General features: G+C 36.1%; 2 protein-coding genes across 3 annotated transcripts; one reads left to right on the plus strand and one right to left on the minus strand.

Annotated features, from left to right (window-relative positions):
- The first annotated feature begins 1,718 nt into the window (after positions 1 to 1,718).
- Positions 1,719 to 3,611, plus strand: LOC105107616 (uncharacterized). Its single transcript, XM_011001609.1, has 3 exons — positions 1,719 to 2,614; positions 2,709 to 2,820; positions 2,917 to 3,611. Exons 1-3 carry the CDS (start codon positions 1,988 to 1,990, stop codon positions 3,558 to 3,560), a joined length of 1,383 nt encoding a protein of 460 aa, XP_010999911.1. The 5' UTR covers positions 1,719 to 1,987; the 3' UTR covers positions 3,561 to 3,611.
- On the minus strand, positions 2,583 to 17,243 carry LOC105107615 (pre-mRNA-processing protein 40A-like). 2 transcript variants are annotated; one of them, XM_011001607.1, is made up of 29 exons: positions 17,116 to 17,243; positions 16,665 to 16,726; positions 15,894 to 16,220; positions 15,602 to 15,799; positions 14,906 to 14,979; positions 14,578 to 14,647; positions 12,279 to 12,331; positions 12,097 to 12,154; positions 11,666 to 12,018; positions 11,354 to 11,426; positions 10,913 to 11,011; positions 10,553 to 10,621; positions 10,397 to 10,474; positions 10,144 to 10,230; positions 10,022 to 10,056; positions 9,817 to 9,922; positions 8,852 to 8,932; positions 8,678 to 8,770; positions 8,559 to 8,612; positions 8,365 to 8,481; positions 8,143 to 8,241; positions 7,267 to 7,314; positions 7,110 to 7,202; positions 6,266 to 6,373; positions 6,050 to 6,114; positions 5,830 to 5,932; positions 4,916 to 5,233; positions 4,705 to 4,838; positions 2,583 to 3,666 (listed from the first exon to the last, which is right to left on the minus strand). In XM_011001607.1, exons 2-29 carry the CDS (start codon positions 16,695 to 16,697, stop codon positions 3,633 to 3,635), a joined length of 3,060 nt encoding a protein of 1,019 aa, XP_010999909.1. In that variant the 5' UTR covers positions 16,698 to 16,726; positions 17,116 to 17,243; the 3' UTR covers positions 2,583 to 3,632. The 2 variants fall into 2 exon arrangements, with proteins under 2 accessions (XP_010999909.1, XP_010999910.1); XM_011001608.1 differs by lacking the exons at positions 2,583 to 3,666; positions 4,705 to 4,838; positions 4,916 to 5,233 and adding an exon at positions 5,260 to 5,377.
- Positions 17,244 to 18,959: the final 1,716 nt, after the last annotated feature.

Consider the following 18,959-nt stretch of genomic DNA (forward strand, 5'->3'; position numbering starts at 1 on the left):
GAAAACAATGCATGTGTGAAAGTACTTGAAGATGTTGCTACTTTTAGCATGCAGCTCATGCGCAGATGAGCCGGTGGTTCCAAACTGGTGAACGAGTTCTTGATTCAAACATGCACCTGAATTGCTTCTAGCATGCAAGAACACTGTTTATACATACTAAAGAAGTGAGAATTCGTTACGTTGCAAAATGCTTGTTCACTGCCTGTATGATGCGACAGGAACAACTCAATTCGAAATCATTATATGTCGGCACAGAAAATGAAAGCATTGCTTGGCCATTCAGTCTTTCAGCTTCATGGCCACCCTCAGTCTCTTTCAGTGAGGTTGCCCTCATTGCTCATGTCCATCCCTAAGCCCTTCTATATTTATTTTCTTGTTAAAAATTTGAAGGCTGAAAATTTCAACCAAGATGCTCAATCGTTTTATCGAGCTTCATGTCTTCATTGAATCCACGTCTCACGCGTGTAAATGTCAAGCAGATATGCCAAAAATTAACCTCGTTAGGTAGCCAAGAAAATGAGAGCAAATTCTCCCTCTAAAAAGTCCCAGTCACATTAAGAGCCTTGGTTAAAAAAGCAAAGATACCAGGCTCCAAAGCATGAGAGAGAGTCCATGAGCAGTTTGCTTTTGGGATTATTGAATAGATTGTGATGGGTGCAAGGCCCGCAAATCCCATCGACTTTAATAGTATTTCCACAGTTTGGGCCCCAATGAGCCCACGATTGAAAGTTGATGATGATGCCAAGAAAATTATTACACGCTTATATCTTTCCAGCTTCTAAATTCGGGATTAACTTTATTAGTATTTCCATGGTTCGGGCCCCACTGAGCCACCGATTGAAAGTTGATGATGATGCCTGAAAATCATAGCACATTTATATCTTTTCAGCTTCTAAATCCTGGATTTAAAACCCGTTTGGAAACACGGTCGCACATGTGACACAACCCGTTTGGAAATGATGCTTTTAATTTTAGAAATGCAGGTCGTTCCACCTGTCCAAACATGTTCCCAAACAATTCGGTAATTTGCTGTTAAAAACAAGAAGAATCTAAAAAGAAGCCGCCCTAAAATGAAACAAAAAGAAAAGGAAAAAAGGTGTCTTTACTTTCCATTTCCTCCCCTGAAAATAAAGCAAAGATATTGAAAATGTCCAGTCTATGGATTACATTTGGGACATGGGAGAAAATTTGCCCGCCCTGGTCTAATTGTGCATAAATACTCCAAAGATACGCACTCATGATAATTGGACTGATTGGCCAAATGGTGTTAATCGGAAAATATGCTTTCATTGCTGTTTTAAACGAAGAACATCAAAAATAATAACAGTAACACAAGCACATAAGTCGGCAATCCATTGGACACCCTCTCCAAATGGACACAATTTTGTAGGGACCATAAGCATACCTGCTTTCATAAATGCATGTCCATCACAGAGGAAGGATGGGATTGCACAAGGTCCGATGCCTGCCAATAATAACCAAAAAATGACACCGCCAGAATAGCACTCGGTTTCACAGATTGATTTGGAAAATTTCAAATTTCAAATCTGACTTTAGGTTTTCGGTTGAATTAGACAAACCATGTACCCAATCAGAACAATTTCACCTAGCCAGGTTTTTAGTGACCAACCAAACCTAGTAAAAACCCAGTTGGATCGTTGCCTTTAAAGAAAATAAAACAAAATGCTACTGATTTAATAAAAACTCATTATCCTAAATTCACCCTATGACTCGCTAGTTGCCCCAATAACTCAACAATCTATGTTCTTTTTGAACCAGTCCCGGGTCAGGTGTAACAATTATGATAGAAACCGCACGACCTAAACTTATGATTACAGGTGACCTGGAACAAAGAAGGGTGCCGCCAACAGTTAAAGCCGTAAAGCCTGGAGACGAGTTACACGATGTCTCTATCCCTAACTATCCAATACTCAAGTATCCGTTCTCACTACAATTACTACTATAATCAGGTCCCAAGCCAACTGATATGCGCTGTCTATACCATTTATTGCAATACAACACCACTATAAATCTCATCATCTTTCCAAACAGACTACACAAGCACCCCACATCTCCATCTTACCACCTCTCCAGCCCCAGGCACTTGTACACTTCTCTAATGGCTATCCCAGAAACAAAACCACCCAAGCAACTTCGAGAGCTCCTTCAAGAGCAACAGGAATCTTTCACCCTAAATATTCACCTTCTAGAAAGAGGATATTCAAGAAAAAGCTCGAATTCAGAACATACCTTCAGCTGCTGCTATGGAAATTCAAGCAAGTCCCCGAAGAGATCAGTCAGCTGTGGTCTAAACACGATCAAAAAGCCACAACTTTCAAAGGTATTAAGAGCTCTATTAAACCAGGTCATTTCCACAAAGAAGAGGCTAAGAATCAATGGTTCTAATCACGAAGATGGAAAACTGAATGTCAGCGAGAAGGGCAGGAATAACCAGCAAGTTCCAGAATTAGATAAATTTTCATCGGCTAGCAGTGCAACAGTGTTTAATTCATGTTCTGAGAGTGAAGTAGAAGAAACATCAACCTCATCGCAAAATGATATTTTGTTCACAACAAACATTCCACAGCTTCACAACCTCCACAATCCACAGGAGGTAGAAAACCTATAATTATTAGACTTAAGTTACATTTTTCACTTGTTTCTTTCCAAGGAATCAGACTTGATTCACTTACTCACAAAGCTAACAGGCTACTGCAGATAGAAAGCTCCAACAGCAGTGTATAGAAGAAAGCAGGCAACTCAGCCCGGCATCAGTACTAGAACGGATTCCTTCTCATGGAAATTCCCCAATTCACAGCAGTTAGTCACTTTATATGCCATGAACACGGAGTACACTTGTACTTTTACTGTCAGCCTTTATAAACTTTTCTTGAAAATAAATTCTTGTTCTTACAGATAAAACAGAGGATTCCAGTGCAACAGAAGAAGAGAGCGCTTCCAAAACTAGAGTTATTTTACCCAAAAAATTTACAGAAGACTGCATTTTATCAGCATCTCTCTGGAAAGTCTTTTTTTACTCACCAAATGAGAAACCAGTTTGTGGAGAAGCCACAGAGATACAAGAATTTGTCCTGTCTTATTTTTCTCCACAGTACTTGAAATCCAAAATGGTTCTGCAGCAAACAAAGCAACTTCTGTTTGATTATGTAAAGGAGATTGTTGAGACCCAAGAAAGGGAGGGGAAGCCACAATGTCATCACCAAAAATTCTTGGGGCCAGAAGAGCTTGGAAAGATAATTGGTGAGAAAATGACGTCATGGGATAAACAATCTGGCAATGAGTCAAACCTGACAAAATTGCTGAATTTGGATTTACTGAGTTCACAGGGCTGGAGTAATTATAAGCCAGAGAGAAGGGATAATGGGTTAGCAATTGAAGATACTGTTTTTGATTTACTGTATTCAGAACAAGACTGGAATGAGTATGGGCTACAGAGGAGGGAAACTGGATCAGAGATTGGAGATACTATTTTGGAAGAGCTTGTGAATGACATAGTAAGAAACATGATTGATTTCTCATCACCAATTACCAGATGTTAAGCTTAAGCTAGCTTCAAAAATTAATCAATTCCCAACTCTGACTTTCTGTCACCACTTTCCATCTCCCTGAATTCAGATATCAAACTCCACTGCCACATGTTGTTTGCTGATAAAAACAAAAAAAAAAAATGGTAGGCATTCCATTTAATGGTTTACTTTTACATCCATTTTATTCAATATAATAAAATAATGACATTTTTAAGCAGTAATCACCATCCATGAGTCTTGAACTTCTAGCATTAACCATGTATCTTTCTCTGTAAATCACAAAAACCCACTCACACTGCACATCAAGGTCAATCAGAAGGGTTGCCAAGCCATCGTATGGCTGTATGGGTACACCACACTTCCATGAGCCGACCCTAGATTACTCTAGTTCCAGTCATAGGAAAAGGAAGCAAAAGGAGTGTTCAAGGCATACAAAATTACTGACTAGTGGATACTGATGTTTCACCCACCAAAAGTAACATAAATAATTAAAAGCTAAGACATATTATGGGTATCTCTGATTATGCGTGAAAGTTGCAGTTTGTTCCACAACCACAATCTAACAATCTGTTGTAGAAATATGACAATATTCACTTTTGGTTCCTCATCTTTCACTTCCCATTTGTTCTTTATCATTTCTTATGAGTTAGGTTTTATCTTATCTCTCTTTTTTTAATAGAGAGCTTTTGAATGATCCAGTCCTTAAGTTTTGATTATAGCCAAGTTGAATTAATCATTATTCTTGAAATAAGAACAAAATTAGGACTATCCATTTCCCTTGGAAACCTTTTAGCTTGCATTTATGTTCTTCTAATTCCAATTTCCTGTTGAATTATTCCAGCCAAAGTAAAATTTATCCCCTAACCTTTTCAAGAGGAAGTCATAATCGTGGTTCCTGATACCAAAGTCAAAAGCAACACTTTACTCGTCCTATCAAATCAGCATTTCTTAAGGCCAGCCAAATTTCAGAATCTATGAAGCTCATATCATTTCCAAAACAGTACTATGCACAGTAATTTGTTGCAACAAATCAAATGCACAAGGAAAACACTGAAAACTATATCCGGCATATACCAAGGACAAGCTATGAAATGCTCATTTGTAGCTGGTGCATTTGGAGTAACAATCTCTAAAACAAGAGGAAATAAGGAACTACCGGATTTCCACATCATCACCAAGCTCCCCATCTTCAAGCTCCTCATTACTGCCATTTCTGCGGGAACCATCACGGTGATCTCTCTTGTGCTTTTTATGCTGACTTTCACCATCTGATTCAGGTGTGTATGCGTGCTGCAAAGAAATATCACCAAGAACATTGGAACATTTTTCTCAGAAGTTAAACTACAAATGCGCCACTAGAATTGTACCTTTCTAGATTTTTTACGGTCACTGTTATGCTTGCGTGATTTTTTAGACTCTTCTTTCTCATCCTTGTCAGAATTTACATCATCAATGGCACTTTGATGCCGTTTCCGGTGTTTCCTATCTTTGTCCTTTTCCCTCTTTTTGTCATCCTTGTGGCCATAACCATCACTTGCATCAACATTTTCACCATCTGTGTCATTCTTTTTTGTCCGTTGCTTTCCTTTTTCCCTCTCACGTTCTTTCTCTTTCTCTTTCTCCTTCTCCTTCCTCTCCTTCTCTTTTCTCTTGTCTTTTTCCTCTCTCTCTTTCTCCTTCCTGGCCTGTCAAAAGAGAGAGAAAAAACAAACAAATCAATAAATTAAACAGCATAACTAGCATTATTTACAGGGGGAAAGCTCAGACAGATTATCTAGGGTAGCAGCCTCCACATTCAGGTTCTTGTGCACTCTTATCTACGAGGCAAACTGAGGGGGTGTTTGAAAGTATGGTAGCAGTTTCTTTTCAAAGTGTTTTTTTGCTCGAAAATGCACCAAAATAATGTTTTTTTTATTTTAAAAAAAATACTTTTAATATCAGTTCATCAAAATGATCTGAAAACACAAAAAAAAAAAAATTAATGGCAGTGCATTCAGATAGAAAGTGGTTTTGACTTCCCCTTTCTGTTTCTTTTTCCGAGTGTAATTTAAGTTCCTTCTACAGGCAACCCTTCTCTTGTCAAATATGCTGAAAGGTCAATCAAAAGAATAAATTTGAAGTATGGAGGTACTTATTAGCCCCACATGAGCTAAACACTTCAAATTTGTTTGACTAGTCATGCAGAAAACGCCACAAAAAGAACCAGAAGAAACAGTTAACAGCCATATGAAGTGACAGAATCACACCGGCTTAGCTAGATATACTAACAAAATACAAGTACCTTTTCTTCCTCACGCTTGCGTTCCTTCTCTTTGGCCTTTTCCTGTAAGTGTGTGACATATTCTTCAAAAATTTCCTTGCTCAAACTCTCTTCCCCAATTGACCTACAAAAGAAAATTCAACAGAATGAAATGCACAGGGAGGTGGGTGTAAACAGGTTCTTAAAGATAAGTGATTAGCAGGTCATCTTCAAAGAGGGAGGTGGGAGCAAGCTACAATACCTGTATTCCTGGCTCTCCTCAAAAAGCGGTTTGCAATCCTCCCAGTTCGAAGAAGGAGTTACTTCCTATGAGAGCATAATATTAACAGGTTAGATTGGATAACCAAGAAAATATATCTATGTTTCTTTCTCTCTTCTTTTTTTGCTGATAGAAGATGATCCAAAGATTGTAAAACAGAACAGAGATCACAACATTTTCAAAATATTTTTGATATACCTTAAGAGTATACAGTAATTTAGTGAAATCATCAACAAGACGTTGCTGTTTTTTAGCTTCTTTCTCCTCCTTCTCCTTGGCTCTTTCAACTAGCTCCTCGTATAAAAGCTTCAAAGTAGAGTACAATCAAAATCTTAAGTAAGATTACCCCCTGTGTGCAGTCTTACTTGATCATTACAGTAAAGCTTCAATGAGATCACCTCAATAATGAAATAGTAATTGGGGTGCTCAAATCTAGCCATTCACTACAAGTGACTTGTAGAAAGTGACACTTGATAGTAAATGAAGCATCAGTGAAATACCCATGTAAAGCATATGAACAACATATTCAAGACCTGCATGTGTGTTTTTGTGGCCCCAAAAAGCAGGACAAAGTGTTAACCAAAAGAAAAACAAGATGAGGCCCAGGGCAATGTTAGGCCACATTCATGCATGTGAAGCGGCAGCATGCTAATAATGGAGCAGTGATTCACTCTCAAGTTATAATGGAACTTCATCAGATAGCATTAGACATGAGGTGCATTAGAAATAATTTCCTCAGAACTTGCACACATCCATGCATCAAATGCTTACTATATAACTTTTCATCATGGCAAACCACCATTGCCATCTCAACAGTCTGAGATTCTCATGGGACCATCACCAATATTAAAAAGTCAAATCACAGTTTGAAGGCAGTGCAGAGAGACTTCTGGTTTCATATAGAACAGGATGAATTCTACAGGTTTAGTGTGATTTGCTCCTTTGGATAACAAGACATTTCTCTCATTGACCATAAACCTTCAATTTACAGCTCACAAGACCTTTTTTGAAAAAACCAGGAGGAAAACAGAAAATGGAATACCTTTAGGTTGATATCTGATATTGGTGAAGAACCAATATCATCAGCAACAGCACCCTTGAAGTCTTCAAATGTCCATGTTGACACCATGGTAATCTGCACATATAAGGGTTCCAGATTTAGAAAGGGGCTGTGAAAAGAATAAGCATATTTATCTTACCTTGCCCAGCTTCATTGCATCCTTTATTCGAGTTTTATCATCATGATACTGTCAATACAAATAAGGAAGGGTTAGACACGTGCGTAGCAGGTTTCAACCGTTTCAGGCAGAAAATATAGACAAAACCAGTTATGTGAATATAAAGAAAGTAGATTAAATATACAGTCAATAATTCGAATTTATGGGTTATAACAGAAACGAAATTTCACATCAATAAAAAATATATATTGATGGAGTCGGGGCTTTTATTGCGTTTACTAGTTAAATTATATACCAGTAAGAACTGATGAACTTGGAACTATAGAATAGCACAAATAACAAGCTTAAAGCAGTGCTAAGACAAGTATTTTGCAACTGAAACTGGTGAAAAACATGAAAATTTGATGCAAGAGGGTTGCAAAATCAAGGTCAGCAATCAAAACTATCGCATGAAAAAAACACTAACATAATTTATACAATCTACATTTCTGTCCTTTCTGTTGTATTGCAGGTCAAGATTCAAATCTAACCCATGCCAATGCTTCCCACCTAAGCAATGCACAAGGAGCATATACTATATTACTTTCTATCCCAACATATAATCAACTAGAAACAAGAAGCCATGAGATGGAGGGACATGTGGACCAGTTATGCCACAAAAAAAAATTCTAAATCCAATAGAAGAAAAGATGTAAACTGAAAATAAACTGTCTGGTGTCATGATTATATTAGAACAAAACCACAAATGTTGACACACAAGATTGATGCTGTTTGATTTGGCAGAGTAATGAAACCATAAATCCTCTTACTAAAACTAATATATGCAAGTCCTGATCTTAAAAGATTGAAAAAAACAATTCATCATAGATTGCAGGAATCAGAAATGAGACAAGTTACTTGTTTCTCTAGTTCTTCAGAAACATCCTCAAAGAGGTCTTTTGGCTTTGAGCCAGACGTGTTTGTTGCAATGGCCTGATATTGAGGCAAATCCTTAACCTACGACCAAAAGAGAAAATAATGAACTAACAAGTTCAGATCCAGATATCAGGTACAATTTTCCTCTCATTTTTCATTTAATTCTTCTTCGTGTATTTCACCAAAAAAAAATGAGAATGGCACCTTCAAACAGTAGTCAAGCCAGTGAGTTTTAGCTGTAAGGAAGCCAGAAGCAACATGTTCTTCCAACAATTTGCGAAATTCATCACGATTTTTCCTTTCAGCCCGTCTCAATTGCTCCTGTTATTTAGATATAAAAAAATGAGGTAAGAAAATACAACTGAAGAAAAAAAATTACAACATAAATAAACAGGTACCTTTTGTATCTTCTTTTGTTCCTCTTCCTCTTTCTCCAAGTCACGAATATAATCCTGCCAATACCAATATCAGCATCTAGTTCACAACGATATATTGAATTACAAGTGAGAGAACATACCTGGAAAATGAGTAAACGGTCAAGTTTTTCAAGACACAAGCACCGCTCATCATCCTCTAAGCGATCTTGAATTTTCCGCCATTGGCTGTTGGCCTGAAAATGAAAGAATAATCATGCCAAGGTCCAGAAGTAAAAATACATTGCTATATTTTTTTTATGTCCCTTGAGAAATACCTTGATGAAATCACAGGACTCCAGAAATTTTCTATATTCTGCTACATTCCTCCTACGGTCCTCAGCAGCCTTCTCCTTTTCCTGCATCACAAGTCAAAACATAAACATGTAGAAAAAGGATGGTATGCATAGCACACTTAGCCATCCAAGTTTGCACCTGAAATGAGAATGACAAATTAAACACCAAGAACATAGCAGTATGACTGATGTTTCTCCCAGTGAAAAAAGATTAACACCATCCAGAAATACAAATGCCTCCTAGGGTGTGCCGCTATAACATAAGTGACGCACTGATTGAATCTTATAAGCATTGACTGAGAAATACAAGTTCTAAATGTAAAGACATTATTGGATTTCTACATCAAGAGAAACAAATGGAGTTTCTGTTATGAACATACATTCAACAGCAAATTGATACAACAAAGCTTGGGTGCTAGATTAAAAATCCACATAAAAACCCTAATGAAATTCATTTTCTCCATTTTTTGTTTCACCACACATGAAATGAGCATGAGCAATGTTCTTCCAAAATCAAAGTAAATTAATCAAAGTTTTGCTCCAAGAAACCCAGCTATCTTTTAACCAGTAATAAAAATTACAAGTATCAATCAAGTTAACCAACTACTGAAAGAAATTCTTGCTGTCAATTAAATTAGAGAAGCGTCCAAGTTTTGATGGAAGTTCTAGAAAGTTCTAGAAAGCTATTAAGTCAGGATTGGAACTGCCACACTTCAAGTTTCAAAACCTTTACTATTTGTAAGCCATGTAGATTAAATATAATATTACAAAAGACTTTCTATTCAAGAAAAAAGAAATGTATATAATATCACCTTTATGTCTAATATCACCATCAGGCAATTTCATGTCTATATAATATAGAAAAAGATTCACATGTACACTTCACCTATATGTATATAGGTGTGCTCCTGCACAAGCAAACAAAGCACAAGTATAGAAATTTTTACCTTCCTCTCAAGTTCCACAATGTAGCTGTCAAAAAGATCCTCTCGGTCTCTGGCTCTCTCAAGAGCTTTGTATCGTTCATCATTTTCAAACAGACTTATAGCTTTGCTGAAATAACAGGGCATAAATCAAAACAATAGAAAACTTCACTCTACAGAAAAATAAACTAGATATCAAACTTTTCTTAGAATAGATTGAAACTTCAACCTCCATTTCATGGATGAAGTCAATTCCTTAGACTCCTGAAAACAGATAAAACCATCAAAAAGCATTATAAAATCAGATAAGAGAGAGAAAAAGACAAGACAATTTAATTATATGCGACATACTTCCAACATCTTGGCAAACTCTTCCCGAGCCTTTTTCTGTCTTACACGCCTCTCCTCAGCTTCTAGTTTTTTCCTTTGACCTAAGTACTAAAGCAAATAAATAATCAAATTGACGTCAGAATGGCACAAAATGAAACATCAATGCACATATAGAAAAGTATATGCAATCAGAACCACTCAAATCCAGTTCAATCACAACAGATTCTCATTAATTTATGCCAAAAGTTCCATATGAGATTGATATGAGGCTTACCTCATTAAATGCTTGCTTTCGCTCACCAAGAGTTTTTAAAGCAGCATATCTTTTGTCATTTATGATCTCTCTCATCGTCTGACATCAAATTCCCACATTAATGACATTCATTTAATGAAGAAAATAGATGGCAAGAATAATAAATAACAATGATACCTGCTCCCAAGTCCAGTCAGACTGGACATTTGCGGATTCTAGAAGAGCTTTGAATGCATTTTTTGCCTCCTGAACACATCAAACATGTAAGTGAAAATAAATTAACATGATGATAATGACTATTAAATAATAAAATACTCTCCCCACAAGGGAGAGAAGATGGTTATAATGATGACTAAAAGAAGCATTACATATTGAGCATTGCAGTTTTGTTGCATTATTTTCCTTTCAGAAGCAAATTCCCACACAGAATCAACATAGTTTCCCATATATGAAAATAGTTAAGTGTGATACATTATTGAAGATTTACTTGTCAAGAAAAGTAGAGAGGGAGGCGACAGGTAAATTTTAAGTTGATACCAGCTTGTTGGCAAATACTAAAGGTTCCTCATCTGGGGTCTTCTCCTCCAAAGGACTGGCATTAGTTTTTCCCATATCCATTGATACTTTATTGAATTCCTGTGGCGATGCAATACAGAAGTCAAAAAACAACAATCTAACATTCAGATTTCATTGTGCATGCCAACTCTTGAAAATAAGTGTGTTTGCCACAGGAGGATGTTTACTCAAGCAGCCTCGTTTTAATATGAAAACCAGGACAGAGGTCCATGGATTTTCACTGCCTTTTTCCTTTCAAAACAATGACTCATAGAGGATCTAAGCATGAATATTTGTTACAAACATACAAAAGGTTTAGTGATGCTCTTTTTTCCACAACATACAATTGGCAGTGTGGTTAAAACATGCAAATCCAGCTTGCAAAATTCATAAATAGCCTGTAAAGGATTTGATTATCCATACCGCAGTATCCATCATAGATGCTCCATCTACAGAATTTGCAGCACTTTGAGATAATAGATTATCAATGCTACTCCTGCAAGCAATTGTTCAAGTATGTATTAACTTAGAAAGAAAAACAGGGTTTGATTTTAATATTTTTTGTTTCCTTGTGTTTCCAGCTTTCATTTGTGGGCTAAGAGTGCCTCTCTTGTCTTCAAGATTGAGTGTGTGACTCTTGTTATGGTGATCTGGTGTGGCTACACCATCAGAACTTGTTTGGGGGGGGGGGTTACAAAATATCATCAAAAACTAAAAAGAGAAAGAGGTCCATACAGTGATGTTGTCTTTGCATCAACTGCTGCAGCAGGAGCTCCAGTACCTACTGAAACAGCAGTGGGTAAAGGAGTCACAGAGGGTTGGACACCTACAGCACTAGCTGTGGTAGAATGTGCAACAGGAAGAGCTGGTGATCCAGAAACTACCACTGGGGGTGGATTAGCAACAGCAGCGACTGAAATTGGGCTTGAAGAGACCCCTGGTAACATAACAGAGCTAGAGCTAACTGAGATAGCTGTGGTGGATGTTTCGCTTGAGGTAACAGCAACAGCAGTTGGGACATTTGAAGCTGCATCGGTTTCTGATTGATTCCCCTGGCCAGCTGTTTGTTGCGCCTGTTCACGAGCCATCTGGAAGCAGGCGTTGAGGGGGAGAAGATCAGAAATGCCACATCAGGGAAACAAATAATAAAAATTACACAAGCATACCTTCAATTCCTCAGGAATTGACCACTTAGATTGCTTTGTAACCTTGTTGTAGTAATACCTGTAAACACCACCCCCTAGATTCAATCGTGATCTTGTTGAAAAAAGAAAGAAGAGATACTAGAAAGCACTCCCAAAAACTCTTAGGTGTACAAAAATAAAATAATAATGGAATCGAAACATACTTCTTCCCCTCTTGAGTTGTGAATTCCTTCCAAACAGTCGATGCATCAGCCCTCTGTTAAAATGGCAGCAATTATCAGATGAAGAAGCAAGATCCGTTTCAGAAAATATAAGGAAAGAACAGTTGATACCACAAATATAAAAACACTTAACAGTTACAAAGAAAGGTAACTGTGCATAAGAATGATGAAACTGAGGATAAAAAGGGGGAAAATAACATGTACTTATGGCTTGAAGATAAAGTATAACTCTACAAGAAAAGCAATAATACAGCAGTAAGTGAAAGCAACAAAATCATAAACAACAAGAATAGAATTAAGCATAACATGGACAAAGAAATGGGCAATGGAAAAAAAAAACCTGTAATTCAATGTAAACAATGAAAAGTAACATTTTCTGAATTATGTTGCTCAAGGAAAGTTTAGCATGCCACCACCTTCAGTGATAGTTTGTGTATTTTTTCCATTCAGAACTCACTCAAAATTGCATCCAGTCAATATTCAGTTCCTGATTTTTAATAAATAATCATCACAATGTGAAATTATAACTCCCAATGTGCAACATTTGCTTGTACATATCTACACTAGCATAAGGACTCGCTAGCTATAAAAACAACCAGATCTTAGAAATTTCACATGACATGACCAAAAAGGGCCCATTTCTAGTACAATCCAGATGGTTTAACCCAGTACCAACAGTTTCTAGGAGAGTTGGAAGTGCAAAACTTCCTCCTAAGTGGCGATTTTTTATTCAAACCCTCACTTGGAAGAATTATATAGGTTTGGCAAAAGGAAAAAAACAAAAATCAATTAAAAAAGTTATTACTTCATTCAGTCATAGTAACATGTCTTGATTGAAAGACCTCACCTTTGTGAAGAGGATAATGTTATAAAGTTAAGTGATTGCATCTACATGTAAAAACAGTGAGTATTTCGAAATTAGATAAAAAGAGGAAAAGTCTCATGAAGCCATAAAGTAGAACTTCAGCACATCCAGATTAACTCAAATTAAACAATTTCACAAGCTTCTAGATGCAACATCATTTTTTGAGAACAAGATACAATCCAATGTCCAGAAACTAGTATCCATTATCATTACAATAAAGGAAACTGAGGGTGTTGAAGAATCAGAGCAAGAAGGATCCAACCAAGAACAATACTTTTTCCACGGTATCTAGGCCAGCCAAGACTCTAAACTTTCTGTTAAGAAAGGCACCAAGCAGTGTATACCACGTCAGCAACTACAACCAGAGATGTGAACATGAGATGCAAACATGCCCGACATACAACATCACAAACAGGCTGTTCCTTCAAGACCTTTGTGTGAACACTTTTATTTCTCATAGGCGCAATCAGACTTCTTAGGTATCATAAAGCTTCATCTTTGCAAAAGCTATACTCATACAACAATTTCCCTTATAATTAGATCAACACTTTTTCACTATTCACAAGGGCCTTCTTTAGGAGGGCGGTAGACTAAACTAGGCATCCCTTTTGATGCCAATAAAAAACCCCTTTAAAACACAAAATAACCTTTAAATTATCTACAGAAGTGAAATACATAATTAAGAGGAAACACTGCAAAGCCAAGCATTTTATACCTCTGAAAGAGGAGAGAAATATTCGGAAATGAAAGCCATTGAAAGCCGTACAAGGAAAAACAATGCATACAAGTTTTGAAAACAAAAAACACTAGGACCTAAAATAAACAGCATAATGACTAAAGAGAAACAAAAGGTGGCGTGAGAATAATGGCAAAACAGCCAGCTAAGTAGACTATAATTATCTTTCAGACTTACACAGATCACTAGCCTGTAGGAGCATGAAACTATGACAAATGAGATTCGTGAATAAAGAAATAGATAGATGCTATTTGAGATGAGTAACCATTCTCATTCTAAACTTTTGAGAAAAATGAAACAGTTAAAGCCCAAAGTTAGTTATGCACACCACCAACAACAAGTTCTGCGTAAAATTTTGCCCAATGACAAGTAGAATGGAAATAACAAAATACTGCCTGCCTTGAGAAATTGAAATCCAGTCTTGAAAGTCACCATATCGAGCAGTCATTAAATTTCTCCAGACATGCCACGAAATCTACAGACAAGTACAGAGACATGCAAAGAAAAAGAGATCTCGAAAAAAATAATTTTAATCAACTTAGGGGCAGCTACAATTGCAACATCTATCCAAGGAACAATCTTTGCATGTATATTAAACAATATCAAAGGCCCATACAGTAGATAACAGAGGCAACATTTTTAATTTATGCAGATTATAGCCACTCAGGAATACAGCTCACCTCAATTGGTGTCATCAATTCAAAGGGCTTATCCCAACTAGATTGTTTTGTTCTCCTGTTGTAATAATACCTGGCAAAATATATTCATTAGTTATTAGTTATCAAATTGTACAAGAAGGAACAGGAACATCCTATTGCATGGGAAAGATTTGTTAGACCATAATAATTATTTGGGTTGTTTTAACTTGTATGCAAGTGGCATGTACCTAACATCTGAAATACTGTAAGAAACCATAACCTATTAAGAAGAAAGCATTTTTCGAGGCCAGCCCTTTGAATACCAGAGCAGGAGATAAGAAGTAATGATGTGGTAAAAACAAAAACATACCTCCTCCCATCAGACGCTGTATGTTCCTGCCAATCACTCAAAGACTGTTGACTATTGCTAGAAACAGCTACTGTCTGAAATTCAATATAAACAGTTAAGCATGGCTAACCAAATCCTGAGAAACAGTAGCTGTGTGGGTAAAAGATAATTTATGAAGCAAATAACTTAGCACAGATCTGTAGACGATATAGATGCATTTTTCCATTGAAAAAATATATATATCTCTCAATATAAGGAAAAAACAACTCAAAATCCACTGGAGGAATAAAGTCTTACAAAAGTTTACTTGCTGAGATACAATTAAAATCAGCTTACTCTACTTCTATAAATTTCCACATTCAAAATCAGAGTACATAGCAATTTGATCATACCTATGATACCATACCTGAGGAGCATGCATGTCATTATGTTGAAAAGATTAACATCCAGGGAAGCTCATAAAATATGGAACAAGTTCAAAGTAATGTCATTTTCAAAAATTTCTACCATCATTAACAACAAACTGTCATCTTATCCAAATTTATTTGACCATGCAATTTATTAAAAACAAGGTTCTTAAATATGCATCAAGTTACATGAATAAGAATCTTTGAGGAATCATCAACAGCACTTCATAAAGAGTTTTTAGAAGATGAAGCATGAATAATGAAATAAATATGAAAGAGAGAGGGGTAGAGAGAGAGAGAGGAAGCTTACTGAATCTGAGGAAGAAGATATAGAAGGCTGGGCAACAGCGGGCTGGACTGGGGGAACAAGTGAAGCACCATGACTTCCAGAGGACAACCAAGGTTGTCCCCCCATGGGTACAACATGTGCATGCATTTGAGACATTGGTGGGAACTGGGGCATTGCACTGGCACTGTTTTGTGTAAGGCCAAAAGAAGATGGTGCAAACTGAAACGATGCAAAACTTCAGAAGCAAGTCAAAAAGACATCCCATGAAATAAGCCAATAAACAAAGAGAAGAAACCTGTTGATGAGTTCTTACAGCATATGGTGAGGAATTAGGAACTCCAGAGGTGCCAACCACATGCATGTGATTACTTAATGGAGGGGCATTTTGCTGGGGCTGTGATGATGTCAGAGGCCTGTTTAATTGACCATAAGGCATTGATAAAGCCTGTGCCGGAGGTGCCCCGGGCTGATTTGGCCATGGCGGTAACTGCTGGATAGGTTGAGAAAACTGCAGGTGCTGACTTTGAGCAGCTGGCATCCCAACATGTGAAGAAGGTATACCTTGTCCAACTGGCCGAAACTGTTGGGAAGCCACCTGAATGAATGGCTGCCCTTGCTGTGCCGGAACCATTGGTCGAAACTACAAGGATTTATCCATAATAACCATAAAAATCAGATAATACTACCAATAATAAAACTCACCAAACACAAGGAGAAAAAATTAATTGCACAGAAAAGGGTGAACTAAAAGATCCAGCAATAGTAGGCTGGAGCACCAAGACACACGTCCACAGGTGGGGAGAGGGGAAAAACTTGAATATCTTGTTTCACATACAACTTCACAGCTAAGGGCCACTTGCGAAAAATATCCAAACATTAATCGTTTCCAATTATATAAACAAGCTCTAATGATAGTCCACTGCTAAACAAATGACCTTTAGAGTCGGCCAAACCAAACCCAGCTTAAATTTTTCAAAATCTTGCACAATATGTATTATTAGTGCAATATGGTCCACACAAAAACAAGCAGCCTATTAAAAAGCCATCTTAAAAAAAAAAGTTGAATGAGATTTTTTACAGCTACCTGTCCACCAGAAGATTGAGGATTACTGGCCATTCCAGCACAAACGCAAACCTTATCAACGGCTGCATAAATTATAATGATACAATCAATAACCACTCATTAGAGACAGAAATCGGTAGCTAAAAAATTGCAGCCACAAAAAAAGCAAAAGAATCATAAGCTAATGTTCCAAAAAAAATCAATAACACCAATTAACTGTCTGCGCCCTAAGAAATCAAAACCTAGATAATACGAGAGCATACTTTTTGTTACGTAACCGAATGTGAATCGAGAACCGCTTGGAAATGCGAAGGAAAAATTATTATTCTAGCAACCAAACAAGAGGTGGTTACGTACATTATTTCGAGTTTTGCAATTTTCGTTATCAGTTTTCCAAGGAAGCAAGCAGAGTAAGCAGGTACAAGAAGGAAATCGCACGAAGTGGAGAAGAAAGAAGAGAAAGAAGCATTACTTGCAGTTGGCAGAGAAGAATTCAAGAGAGAAATCGAAAAATTTCAGATCCCTCAACGCGCGAGTCTCAGTGCTAGGGTTTAAGAGGAAAATAGGAGCGCAGATGATTTTGATTTGGTTGAGATGGTTAAAATCAAGGAGGCATGTGTTTTTTTCCGGTGGTAGTTCGTGTTTCCCTGATCTACCCCTGCATTTGGCTGATTTTGCAATCATCAACCGCCACGGGGTTTAACGAATTTTTAGTGCATAATTTTTAAATTATTTTTTTCACAAAAAATACTAAATTTATGTTTTTAATTATTTTCAGGGGTTTTAATATATTGATATAAAATATAAAAAAATGATTTAAATTTATTTTTAATTAAAAATATTTTTTAAAAAAAATATTATACACTACTTTTTATTTGGTTAACAATTAAATTTGTGTTTGCTGTGAAATACAACCTTAACACCACAAAATTAAAATATCAAAAGCATTATTTTCATGTTACTTTTAGAAATCCATCAATTATTTTTTAAAAAAAAAAATATTTTAATATATATTAAAATGTTTTTTATTTTTATATCAATCTATTAAAATTATTAAAAACACTAAAAAACATTAAAATTAATATTTTAAAAAATATTAAAAATTAAAAACTACCTCACTCCTTGACAAGTCTTTAACAAACCCCTTATCCACAAACTATTTTCGTTTTTGCCGACATACATGTCGAGTTAACTCTAGACAGTAGCATCTGGTCAAGGAGATTTTTTTTATTTTATTTTTTGAACTTAAAATTTAGAGTTAATAATCAAATGAATTTTTAAATTTTTAGGAATTATTAATTTCTTAACATAACATGTTAATGCGAGAGCTGTATCCTTTGAAGAAAAAATATTTGACTTTTATTGACGCGTCAATTATACCAAAAATATCCTTATGCTTACTGTAAAAAAAAATATGCACCATATCAAATTGAACTATATAATAATTTTCTATCACTAACACCCATTAACAGTATAGCCGTACGAGAATGATCATCTGAGTTCGGGACAGTTATCTAGGTGTGTGCTGGGTTATGCATAAAAGTGTATGTTTGTATAAATATTTTTCAATTAAAAATAGTTTTTATATATATTCTTATGTCATCATATAAAAATTATAAAAAAAATATTTTAAAAAATATTATTTTAATATTTTTTCCATATAAAAAATACTTAAAAAAATAAATAGAATTGCAAAAATAAACACACCTAGATAGCATGGAAAATTATACAGCAGTCCAACTGTTAGTGAAACACTGTAATTTGTTGTTGTCATCCATATATGCTGCAGAGGATTTGAAAAGTACAAATATATCCATTTACAATTTATAATGATTAATACATTTTTACACATGCTTTCACGTGTATCTAATTACATATCTACAATCCCAACACATATTCATTTGAAATTCTTAATTACCCTTGAATTTTTATTTAAAAAACACTACAAATTCTATCGCATGATTTTATATTTTTATTTAGAAATGACACAATTAAAAAATAATAAAAATATAAATGAAGTGTAATCCAATCTCTATATATTAAAAGTAAACTCTCTTTTTTTCTTTTTTTTTTTATTTACGTGGGATGTCCGGGCCAGCTTACGCGCACCATGACTAATCCCCACGGCCCACTGAACATCCTGCAAGTCCAGTGAGCAGATAAGGCATCGCGGGGTGACAAGCGTACATGGTGAGGTTCGAACCCAGATGCGGAGAAAGGGAACAAACCTCTCCCACCACTAGATCAGAACCTCATTTGCAAGATACAAATACACATCTTGAGAAATCTTGAAATGGGTCGATACAAATACACATC

Source organism: Populus euphratica, unplaced genomic scaffold (genome assembly GCF_000495115.2).
Source record: "Populus euphratica unplaced genomic scaffold, PopEup_1.0 scaffold267.1, whole genome shotgun sequence".
NCBI classification, from domain to species: Eukaryota; Viridiplantae; Streptophyta; class Magnoliopsida; order Malpighiales; family Salicaceae; genus Populus; species Populus euphratica.